The sequence below is a fragment of the Mangifera indica genome, chromosome 8 (genome assembly GCF_011075055.1).
Source record: "Mangifera indica cultivar Alphonso chromosome 8, CATAS_Mindica_2.1, whole genome shotgun sequence".
NCBI lineage: Eukaryota > Viridiplantae > Streptophyta > Magnoliopsida > Sapindales > Anacardiaceae > Mangifera > Mangifera indica.
The window spans coordinates 10673667-10686921 of record NC_058144.1 but is presented as its reverse complement, the minus strand read 5'-3'; the positions used below and the strand labels follow the sequence as shown (position 1 = coordinate 10686921).

Sequence of the window (13255 nt, the reverse complement as noted above, 5' to 3'; positions counted from 1 at the left end):
GGATGAGATTTCTCAATTGTTTGCTAGGCTCATGAAACAACCGATTATGGGTTGTGGGTTGTGATTGTTCAAGGTGATGACTAGAGTTTCCAAATTTGTAAGGATTAAAATTACAAATGACTAAATTTCTAAAAATAGTTAAACTATTTTATTGAAAATGTTTAGTAAGAATGTAAATAAGTGAGGCTCTAGACTATAACAACTTGAGTTTGACTTTTGTGCCGAGCTCAAGTGGCTAAGTTAGTCAACTTGATGAGCTCATCAGCTCAAGAATCAACTTAAGTAAAATGTGAAAAGAAAACCGAATTATCAAGAACATGTTTCGGCAACATGTTCAGGTATTTTGTTCACCCATCACACCCTGGTAAAGTGTGATAATATATATATAAGGGGTTAAACGTTTTTACCCAAACCTTGGGTGGGCATATGTAATTCGCTCTTTATCCAATGGAAAAGCTTTAGCGTTTCCCCTCTGTACGAGAACAAATCAACATTCACATACGCTTAGACTTAAGCGGACGAATCCCGTCGTAATATAACAAAACCTAGCTGGTTGTTGCATCTGGGTCATCGAGAGAGCGGAAAAAATGGGCAGCAGAGAAGGGGAACTTCATGTAGCAGCCAGGTCCGGTGACCTGAAATCTGTGCAGCTGATACTCAGCTCTAACCCTTTGTCCCTCAACTCCAGAGATAAGCATTCCAGAACTCCGTATCCTTTTCCTTTTTTTTATCTTTTTGTGTATATTTCGAAGGCCTTTTGTCAATTACTGTTGAATCTTTAGCCGATTATCTTATTGGTTTGTTTCAGAATTTGTTTGCGTTCAGAATTCATCGCATATAACTATTTGTACATTTTCCACAAATTATGTTAGTTTGCTTCTTTTTTTTTTTTTGTGTGTGTGAATTTTTGTAATGAGTGAGTTGATCCTTTTCATTCATTTGATTCGGGAAAGGGTTCTTTAAGTTGAGTTGTACGGCTTGTAATTGGTCAAGGGGTTTTTCTTTTTGGGTCATAGCGCGGTATTTTGATTCTATAATTGATTTTGTTTTGTGTTTAGTTTCACTAGATTCTGTTTTAAGGCATTTTTAATTGCTTTGATATGGGCTGTAATAGTAAGAAGAGCCTGTTAATGCCCTTTTGTATAAGCAGATTTTGTTTCTCTGACAATATGCTTATGTTGTAGCTTATCAAGGCTTTACTTGTGCTGAATGGAGGCTTACCTTTATGAAGGAAGATACATGTTGTATTACCTTAATGAATATGATGCTATTGGACTTGTTTAATATTCTAAAACATAAGAAGATTTTTGTTCTGGCTTTGGTTTGAGTGATTGCTTAATCTGCAGTGTAGTGGTAGCTGGCTCTATCAATTGGGTTCTTTTGTTTTGTTTTTATTACAACTTTAGTATCCTGGTGTTACAATTTGTTTCCTTGACACTAGCGACCTTGTACCTTAGACTACATTTAGCTGCATGGGCTGGGCATACAGAAGTAGTGAGTTATCTCTGCAAGCAAAAAGCAGATGTTGGTGCTGCTGCCATGGATGATATGGGTGCAATTCATTTTGCATCCCAAAAGGGCCATTTGGAAGTTGTCCGGGCTCTAGTTTCTTTCGGTGCCTCTGTTAAAGCTCTCACACGCAAGGGCCTAACTCCACTTCACTATGCTGTTCAAGGGTCTCATCTAGATCTTGTTAAGTACTTGGTTAAGAAAGGTGCTAGTCTTGGTGCCAAGACAAAAGCTGGGAAAACACCTCTTGATCTTGCACGTAGCGAAGAAATCCGCTCCTTTTTGGAAGAATGGGAACATTCATCTAAGAAAGGAAATTTGAATCCTAAAGAGAATGCTGAAGGAACTGATCCAAAGCAACCACTTCTGGAAAACCCAGAGAATTCTGGTGGTGAAGTTGCTGCTCCCGGCACTGATGAAAAACAGGGGGAAGCCAGTCTGAAGAGAAAGAGTGGTGAGCATGATATTGAGGAAGCCTCATCAGAACCAAAGAAGACAAAAGTAGCTCTTAAGCATCTGCTGACTGCAGACGACACTCAAGAGGATGAAGAATCATAGTAATAGAACAGAAGAGTAATTTAAGAATGACTGTCCCAGTAGAGTAATGGAGCATCATGAAACTCATATGCTTGATTAGTTAGGATGATGTAGATTTTACACATCATAAAATAGCTAATATCTTTTTTGTCCTTTTCTTCTCTGATATTATTCTGTTTTTAATTTTGGATTTACCAATCTTATAATCTGTAGTAGAGCTGGATTCAGAAACATTTCCGTGGAAAGAACTGTTTAACTTTTTCACAAAAGTGCTCGGTCCAAGATTTGTGCTGAAAGATAGGCAGAGGGTTGTCATACATTTTTCTAAGCTTTGGCCAAAGATAGAAGGAAAATAAATTTTCAGCTCATTGGAATCATGTGAGGCATGGAACTAGACAAGGGGCCCGGGGCGGTCCAAGGCTCAGCATGAGCCCCTATTTTTGACATGACCCATGAGCGGCTTGGTTTGCTACTGTAGCCACCCTGCTAGATGCCTATGACCCTAAATCCTTAAAGAGCCATATTGTCAGTGTGTTCTGATGGGGGTAGCAATAGACTGACGAGCTGTAAATCCTCAAAGAGCCAAACTGGAGGTCTTCTTCAGATAGCATTGTGCTCTTTGCACCGTCCATGAAACTAAAAAGACAATTTTTGTTGGCATCAGATGATAACTAGAGCTATATTGTTAACCTCTAAAGCAACTTTTCGCCCCTAAGGATTTTTTTCTTCTTTGACCATCTTCTCTATTTCGATAGCCAGCCCTTTCCATCTATCTTCCCATATCAGCCACTCAGGAGATGTTGTTAGCGCTTAAAGAAATGGACAAAGACGGTTCTTCTATGTCTAATTAGACTAGATTACATAAGGATAAAATATTTGGAACAATTGGCCTTATAGTTATTGGCCTCAAGAAGGTGTTTAATTTATTTTCATTCTATTTATGTGTATCCAATTAATTATTATAAAGTAATAATGCATGTATTATATATAAACAGTATAAATAAGGATATAAATTTCAACGTATTTTATCTTATTGGTTCATATTTTATCTCTAATTTAACATCTTTCCATCGCTTAATATTAGTATATAATTATTGAGTATGACATAGATTGCTATAAGCAACTAAGATAAACGGAAGAGCTTGGTTATAATTTCCTTGAGTGTTACGTAGAAGAAAACAGCTTGAGAGTTAAGAGATCTATCCTCCCTAGTCTTGCAGTATACTTCATATTTCAACATTAACAATAGGCCAAAAGACTTTTTCCCACCTACGGGTTGCTTTATTTTCAAACTTTCATCCGTTAAATTTTAAAAATTCGAATAACCAACGTTTTATTAAAATTTACTATTACGATTAAAGAGGAGAATAAGATAAAATTTTAATTTTTTTATTAAACGATAATTTTATCTTTAATCCTAACAAAAAATTATAATAGAATGATAGATATTTAGATTTTTAAAACTTAACAAATGAAAATTTAGGAATTGATCAAATCTTAGATCAAAATTTTAACTCCTTAGGGGGCATTAAAGATTATTCTGCTAATTTATCTTTTATTATTTATATTATTTTATTTGATTTATAAATAATAAAATATTCTGATAATAATCTATTATCAATAATGATGTAACAAGTAATATAAAGAGTATTCTGATTACCCCTCCACCTTAGATATTAAAAAATTACTAATATAATTTTCATTTTATTATAACTATATTCTTATTTATTAACTTTTTTAGAGTAAAAATAATCTCATTTTTAATTAATATAACAAATAATATAAAAAATATTTTATAATAATTATACTCAAAAATATTTAAGTAAAATAATATGTTAATATTTTTTATTATTTTTAACCAAACACAATAATTATTTATATCTATTAATTTATCAAATTTTATCTAACATAATAATAATTTATATCAAATAATTAAAAAAATAATTTATTTTTAAGATAATCTTTTAACTTTATTAATAAAGTATTCTTTAAATCAAATACCCTCTTCGAGATAAGGTCCGCCTTTGTCTAATTGGTTCTCATGTCACCAGATGGATGGCAACTTGACGACTTAATAATCATCCATAAATCCATTTTTTCATACAATCCACAAACTCCTTATCACTTTCATCTTGACGTTCAATCAATCAATCAAAATATTCTCTCCAATACATCCTATTAATTAAAACAGTTGTCTCACAAGGAAGCCTTAAATGAAAAAACTGACAGTATATATCTTAATCAATAAAATTATATATATATATTTTTTATACATAATTTAAATAAATATATGAATAATTTGATATTATATAATTAAATAATTTTAAATTAAAAATATAATAACATCTAATAATATGATAATTTATCATCTGTATATTTAAATTGTGTATAAAAAATATGTATATATAATGTTGTTTCATGTTAACAGCCTAACCGGGCACTTAATCAATGTAAATAAATCTAAACAAATTAATAGGACAGCCCAAGTTATGAGAAAACCCTAGTTTGAATGATTACCAACTGTTGTTCTATAGAAATACAACTTTATATATAAAGATGAACAATGCTATAGCTATATATGTAAGCCTCAGTTTATAATAAAATTATGTTAATTTGCATTCAAATGGTAAAAGTGACAAAATTTTGAATGTCAGATGAAAATGCTATATATTTAAGGCACAAAGACGAAGAGTGCACAATAAAGAGCTGATTTGTCTATCTTCGACTCAATGATAAAGATGAAGCAAAGAGTTGACAATGAAGATGAGAGGAAGCAAATAGTTGACAATGAAGATGAATCAACTTTTCATCTTTATTTGAAATGAAACCTAGGGGGATTCCAAATAAAATGGGTTGTCATAAGTGATAGAAAGCACCAAAAAAAAAAAGATCGTTGAAGGTAACCAAAGTGAAGAAAAAAGGTCATTAAAGGCGGTCGGAGCAGAGAAAGAAGGTTGCCGAAAAATGTGTTGCCCTTTTGAGTAATTAACCCTAATAAAGAAAAAAATATAATTTTTTAAAATTTAGGTCAGAAAAAATTATTAGTTTTTAAAATTAAAATGAAAAAATAAAATAATTTTTTATTTTTTTCTAATGTTATTGATTAAATAATAATTATATCTTTAATATTGATAAAAAAATTTTAACTTTAGTAATTGATAAATAAATATTTAAATTTTTGAAGTTTTACGGTGAAAATGGACAATAAACTAAAACTTCTGTTGGTATAAGTCTTTTGACCAATAGTAAATTGTTACTTATAGACATCATCTTATAAAGGCAGTTGAATTGTGTGAAATTGGACGAACCCAAATTCATATATTATTATAATTTTTTTTTTATGGATGTATATAATTTGGATATCAAATGATAAAGAATAACTTAACTGTGTGCTTTGGGCATTTATATAGTCATAGAATATATCGGTTATATTTTGAGATAGACACGTCAATTAGATCAGATCGAATAAAAGCTCAACACAAAGTGTGAAAAAATAGCACAACATGAGAAGATCCAGTTCAATACTGTAACATATCGGGCTAGGCCCATAGATTTATTGGGTCAAGTCTCGGGCTTTAATATTAAACAGATGGGTTACCCCAATCTGGTCCAATACTGTTTAAAAATAAAAATAATTTCTTTTCTTACTTCTGCCTTGTGTACTTCCTTCTGTGAGGTAGAAGACTTCCACTACAAGGCAGAAGCCTTGCTTCGTTTTGTCTTGTGGTAGAAGTCTTGACCTCCTTAATATATATATTTTTTTATTTTTAAATTTTTTTATTTTTTTTCTATATAAACCCATTCAATTTTTTTTTATGTTCTCTCATCAACTCTCTATCAAATAATAATTCTTTGTATTTATAATTTTATTTTTATTTTATTATTACCAAAGAATTAAGTATCAAATAAATTCAATCAATTTGAATATTACATAGTATATATTTATTTATGTTTTGTAATTTATAGAATATGTAAATTAATTTATTTATACTATGTTATCAATTTATAATATTTTTCATCATGTAACCAAGGTTTTCAAGACCGGACCGGGATAAAAACCGTTTTAAGTATTAGTTTCGGTCGAATCGATTGGACCGTTTGAACCGGTCGGTTGGACCGGAATTACAGTTTTATGTAGAAACCTAAAAATATTTTATCTAATTAGTAATTATATGTGTTTTACATAGTAAATTTTATACTGTGCATATTTTCAGTTTTCATAATTAACAAAGTATATGTATTATTGAACATAAATCTAATAAGTAATAATAATTGACTTTGCATCAAAATAAAACATATGCATTAAACAAATTCAATTCTACAAACACATGCATTATTAATTATTAAACACTCAAACAAATCAGAAATCTAATATATGCATTAAATAAAATATAAAATCAACTAACTTGAATTACAAAAACAAATAAACATGATGATGATTTTGCTAGCTTGCTGTGCATCAATTAACCAAAAGAAAACAAAAGCTTAAACATATTAAATTACAAAAACAAATAAACATGATGATGATTTTGCTGGCTTGCGGTGCATCAATTAACCAAAAGAAAACAAAATCTTACTGTTACAAGTTTTGACAAAAGAATACAAATATAAAGTGTCATTGTTGCAGCAATTCAAAATAAATATAAACAGTTTACTTTTACTTTTCCAAAACGCACTTTTCCAGCTCTCAGTTTATACATTCAAACGAAAAAATTTTTATATGTTCATCAAAATTACACAGCCTTACAATGACTAGCCTGTCGTCGGTATTGTTGGAGTACAATCGTTGGTTACTGTAGCACTAAAATTTGTCATCTCAGCCTGCGATATCGTTGACAGCAACAACAAATACAGACATTAACATTTGTTGTTGTCTAGACCTTTGATCGAAACTAATATTCAACAGTGTCCTTGTCGTTGTCAACTGTTGTCGTCATCGGCAAAAATCTTCCAAATGTCGTTGGCAAAAGATCAATTGTTGGGATGAAGTTAGAATAAGTAGCCGGCAACCAAAACTTCACAGCATGAAAGAAGAAAAAAAAGAAAGAAGAAAATTATTCACTTTTAAATAAAATACTGAACAATGAACCAATAAACCAGATTTGACCGTGCACTAGATGTGAACCGACGGTTTAACCGCGGTCCAATTCGATTTTTACTCTAAGACGCTTTTATCTATTATATAAACCGTCTACAGTACCGGGTCACGGTTAAATTGGTCGGTCCGATCCGGTTTTTCAATCATTGCATGTAACTACGATGTTCCTCTGTCATAAGTGAAAAATTATAAATAAAATATTCGGGGTATTGCCCTCAGTTTTAATAATTGAAAAATAATTTGTATTTAAAAATTTTAAATATTTATTAAATGGGTCAGACCGACCCATTTAAAGCTCCACCTAGCTCGACTCGATTAAGGCATATTATTATATGGGCTAAGCCTAGGGCCTTTATATATTAATGGGTCAGGTTGGCCCAAAAGCCCATTATTGTTTGGGTTTTGAGCCCGACTCAACTTATTAGCCCGATGGGCTAAGCCGAAGTTGGCATAGCCGGACCCATTGACACCCTTAATTTTGAGTATCTAGAAAACAAATAAACAACACATATCTTTTATAGAATATATGGGTTTTGTCAACAACGGTCTTCATCAAGATTCATCATCGACAAAATTGAAGTTGAAGAAGCGGTTGAAAAATCATTGAGATCCATTTGAAGAAGCAATTGTTTTTGTCATGTTCGCTTCAATTTTATCGCGATAAAGATGGTCGATCTTTCAAGAGAGAGAAAGTGCTCCATTTGCGTCGAAAGGTAGAGACACTGAGTTGAAGAAGGCTGTTGGAGACGGTTCCAATGGCCAAAAAATATGAAAGAAAAAAATAAATTTTAAGGAAAAAATATAATTCTTCAAAACTTATATTAAAAAAAAATTATGAGTTTTTAAAACTACGATAAAAAAATAAAATAAAATTTTATTAATTAAATAATAATTATATTTTTATATTTAATAAATTTTAACAATTTTAATCGTTAATAAATTGATATTTTAAAAATTTAATGAGGAAAAGTTTACCATTACACAAACTTGGGTGGGAATAACCCTCTTTGCCTTGTATTTTGAGTATCAAGAAAGCAAATAAACAGCCACACACGTGTTGAAGAAAGTATTGACATTATTTTTTTATCTAGGATTTTTGGTAAAGAACAAAAGATGATCCAGAAAAGAAGAGACGTGGAACTTGAAATTGATTAAGCCATGCACACTTATTTTCTCCAAATGGTCCAAACAAATTGTATTATGGGATCAGGCTGTGCCCACTTTCCTCTGAATTGGTCTGGTGTAGTTCGAGTGTCACTATTATTAATAATTGTCATTTTCTTCACAGTAAAGTGCCTGAATTAGTCACAGTCACATTTAATGATCTTCATTAATTTTTTTTAATTCAAGAACTAATTGTTAGTTCAAATATAATTTACTTTTATTATCTAATTCCTAAATAAAATAATACTTAAGTACTTTTAGATGGCTACCCTATCTAAGGGTGGGTATGAATTAAATTGAGTATAAATATTTTTTAATTCGAATTTAGTATAAATAGAATAAACTCTAGTTTGAGTTTGTCAAATTAAAATTAAAAATGATTTAAATTTGACTCGATTAATAATTTGAATTTGTGATTTAGTTTATTTTAAATTTATGATTTAAATTGATAGTTTCAATTTATAACACAAATTCATAGTTTATTAATAAAATGATATTATTTTTACTTAAATAATATATAAATCACTAATTCAAATCATGAATTTAAGTTAAACTGAACTGTGAATTCGAGTTAAACCAAACCATGACTTTAAACTATTAATTTGAATTATAAATTGAATTGAGTCATAAATTTAAATCGAATCGAGTTAAACACTTTCTAATTTAAGTTTGATTTGTTTTGAAAAATAAGCTAAACCTTTTAGCTTGGATTCAATTTGAATTTCAATCAAACAAGTTAAAGTTGATCTAGTTTTCAAAATTGAATTGACTATGTTCAGAGCAACCCTAACCCTAGCTTCTTACATATTTTCAAATAACAAAATTATATACACGAATAATAATATATTATTATAGGATTAAAAATTATTTTATCTTTAATTTAAAATTATCTAATTATATAATAATATATTATTATTTATATATAAAAATATATATTATTTATGTATAAAATTATATATTATTTATATATAAAATACTATATTTAAAAAAAAATGTTTTTACCATTGTACTCATTTTCAAAAATTCTATATAACTGTCAGGAAACAAAACAAAATCATGCGAATTTTCATATCTTAATTCTTAAGGATGAGGAAGCGTCGTTTTGTGGTTTATATTGCCTTTTTAAAAACGTTGTTTCCCAAAAAAAGAGAAGAAAGAAATGGCCATGTTTTCACCCTTTTTAGAAAGAGCAATATTATGTGTATCTATTAGGGTTAGATTCAAGCCGAGTTAGCTCAAACTCAGGCTTGACTCGGCTCAGTTTGAGTCTGAAACTAGTCGGGTTCTGCTCGGCTCCATCGAGCTGGAGCTGGCTCGGCTTGGCAGGGCAGATTTTTTTAAAAATTTTTTATACAAAACGACATCGTTTTGATCTATATATATACACAAAACGATGTCGTTTTGATATAAAAAATGAGCCGAGCCGAGCCGAACAAAAAACAAGCCGAGCAAAAAACGAGCCGAACTCTAGCCGAGCCGAGTTCAGCTCGAGTCAAGCTCGAACCGAACTTGAGCCGCTCCTAAATAAAGCGAGCCGAGCCCGGGCTGGCTGCGAGCCGAGCTCAGCTCGGCTCGAATCCAACCCTAGTATCTATTTTAGATACACAAATATATACACATTTATATGTGTTATTATATGATTGGTTATTACTTTATTTTTAATTTAAAATCATCCAATCATATGATAACACATATAAATATGTATATATTTATGAACCTAAAATGGGTACACATAATTTTATTATTTTAGAAAATTTAATTGATTAACCCTAAGGTTTTTCAGCTGACGCCCCTAAATTAAATCACGCAAAATTAAGTTAGGGTATTGTGTTATTTTTAATTTAAAATGATTTAATTATATAATAATATATTATTATTTATATTATAAATATATTAATAATTTAATTTAAAAATAAAAATAAAACTTAATTATATAATAATAAATTATTTATATATTTAAATTATATAAAAATAAAATAAAATATATACAAGTGATAGTACTAAAATAATAATAACTTAATTCTTTCTAAGACTTCCTTGGATTCAAACCTATTTGGTTTGGTTCCATTATTCTATCCGGAACCGATTCTCCACGCACTCGAATTCCACTTTACTTTAGTTTGCCAGGTGGAAATACTAGATTGGGTCGTGTATATACGCGCTTAAATTGAGAATTCGCAGAATCAACAACTTCAGTGGGTGACAGCTACCAACTTTCAAGTTACAGCTCAGCCTCAGCTGACAAACGCAGATCAATTCATTACCAATAAACGTTGATGTGAAATGCATGGCGCTCACTTCGTTTAAATGGGTTCCATATGATGTAATCTGTAATCACCGTCAATCACGTGCAGGTTGTTGACATGTTGGCGCACCGTCGGTCACTAGATCTACCTTGGTCAAATTATAATTTACTTATGTAATACGGACCTCTCTGATATAACATTAATCCCACCAACCCACTTTTATCGAATGAGTTTATTATTAAACTTAAAATTAAATATTAAGTAGATATTCTTATAATATAAAAAATTAACAAGTGAATGTATATTAATATCCTTCATTATTAATATTTAATATATATCTATATATAAAATTATTTTTTAAGATTTTTATAATAATTGAAAATTTTATTAATATTTATTAAACAAATAAATCTAAAATATAATCAAATTTATAATTATTATATTAAATAAATTAAAATATTATAAATATAAAAATTTTTATTTAAATTTAAATTTTAAAAATTTTAATATTTTATTAATTTTACTCGTAATAATAATAATAATAATAATAAATGGTTACGTTTATACAGAAGTAAATTTGACATTCCCATAAAGGATGCCTTTACAACTCAGTTGCATTTAAAACGTCACGAGATATTCCTTTCACATTGCTTTCAAGCTTTTATGGTCAATTTTTTTTTAAATTTTTTAATACTCTTGATTTATAGAAATTCTATATTAAATTTTCCTCATATGATAGCACTTTCCAAAAGTAATAAAATTTTTAACCAAATTTCTTTTTTTAGTTTTTTCACATGGCAAATTAGGCATACATCATGTATATAGAAATTAATGTTTAAAATAATAATATTTAGAGGGATGGAATTATTATTTTTAATGAAAAATCAAAGTTTTTTTTAATTATTAAAGAGATTAAATTTTATTCAAATTCAAGTGATGGTTTGATATATTTAATATAGAATAGTAAAAGAATAGGATATTTTATAGAAAAATAATAAAATTTGATAATTTAGTGGAAAAGTTGAAAATTTTATCCAATTTAATTATAAAAAATCAAAATTCAATTCATTCATTAAAAAAATATATCATAATTGAGTAATATTATACGTACTTATTTTGAATATATACTTGTACACATTTATATATGTCATTAAGTAAGTTCACCTTTTGTCTTTGTCTTTGACGAAAACGGTCCAATAGCAAAGGAAGGGTGACCGGGAGGGAGAGAAAAGGGAGGAGAAAGAGATTCAGTTGTCATCTCTGGCAAATCGTCATTAGAGAGAAAGAGAAAGGAAATTGGGTTCAACTACAACCTTTTAAAACGTTTGGGGGTAGGAATATGGGAAAAAATTTTCAACCCTAGACTTGAGAGAAAAAGATGAGTTTTTTAACTTGAAAAATTATGAGTTTAGGGGTAAAAATAAAAATTTGAAAACTTAGAGATAATAAAAAATATAAGTTTAAATAAAATTTTCTAAATGACAATTTTACCTTTGACAATAATAATAAAATTTAACTATTAGGTGATAATTTAAATTTTTGATAATTAACGAGTAAAAAATTAGATTTACATCAAACTTTGGGTGGAAAATAGTCATTTGGCCTATAAAAAAAAAAAGATTCAAGTCAGAATATATTAATATTAAAATTTTAATTTATTTAATTTATTAATTATAAAATTAATTATTAGATTCATAATTTATCTTATTCAATAACATTAATTTCAATCTAATATGATAATTCAATTTAAATAAAATTTCTCGTTAAAAAAAATTTGTAAACAATAATCCAATTCCATCTCTTTGTTATCCCCCCTAAACAAGTTAGGCACAAATTCTCAAATATTAATTTCCACTTGTTTGACTGTCTCTACATACGACAAAACATGACCCTTTCCAACATGCAAACCGACAACTTCTATTTCAGTAAGTTCCACTTATTAGATTTATTTCAGGAAATGTTAGAGAACCCCATATTTTTCATTCATCTAATAATAACTATAAGGTTGACTTTTTTTCATAAAACATTAATCATATCAATTTATATATAATAATTATTAATAAATTATTATTTATTATAAAAAATTATATGTTGATTGATAATCAAGGCCGTATTTATTGGTTAAATAAACTTGTTATATAATAATTAAATTTATAATTATTTTATTAAATAAATTAAAAATTTATAAATATAATAAAAACTTTTTTTTGTCATTTACGTGTTTATATTTTAAAACTTAATCATCAATTTCTTTGTCTCTTCATCAATGAAATAATTGACGTTGATCTGATTGAGTTTATTTTTTGGCCCAAAAGTCAAAAAATTGAAATTAGATGAGAAAAAGTTGGCAGGACATGAACACAGTCTGACCCGGATCCACTTTCACCTTATCTGTGTACTAGCAAAGGAGGCGGCGAAGGCTCATGGTAACTACAGTGGGAACGCACACACGAAAAAATTAAAATAAATACAATACGCACATTCTTTGTCTTTCATCTGAACCGCTCATTTATTGTGAAGCGCGTAAACCGATAAGATTCTTCGGTGTGCATGTTTTTTAGTAAATACTTGGGTCGGGTTGACCCAAACCCGAAACATGTCCAAATTCAAATTATTATTCTTTTCCAAATTAAAAAAAAAAGTTTTTTGTTAGACAAATCAGTGTCGGCTCTCGGGTTCTCTGCTCATAGACTCAAAACAA

The 13255-nt window shown here is 29.1% G+C and overlaps 1 protein-coding gene across 1 annotated transcript; it reads left to right on the top strand.

Moving 5' to 3' along the window:
• The first annotated feature begins 399 nt into the window (after window positions 1–399).
• On the top strand, window positions 400–2199 carry LOC123222532 (putative ankyrin repeat protein RF_0381). The gene is made up of 2 exons (XM_044645369.1): window positions 400–709; window positions 1458–2199. Exons 1-2 carry the CDS (start codon window positions 588–590, stop codon window positions 2065–2067), a joined length of 732 nt encoding a protein of 243 aa, XP_044501304.1. The 5' UTR covers window positions 400–587; the 3' UTR covers window positions 2068–2199.
• Window positions 2200–13255: the final 11056 nt, after the last annotated feature.

Coding starts and splice junctions, on each gene's coding strand:
- LOC123222532 (XM_044645369.1), top strand. CDS start 588: ATGGGCAGCAGAGAAGGGGAACTTCATGTAGCAGCCAGGTCCGGTGAC. Junction 710..1,457: donor GATAAGCATTCCAGAACTCC/GTATCCTTTTCC, acceptor CTTGTACCTTAG/ACTACATTTAGCTGCATGGG.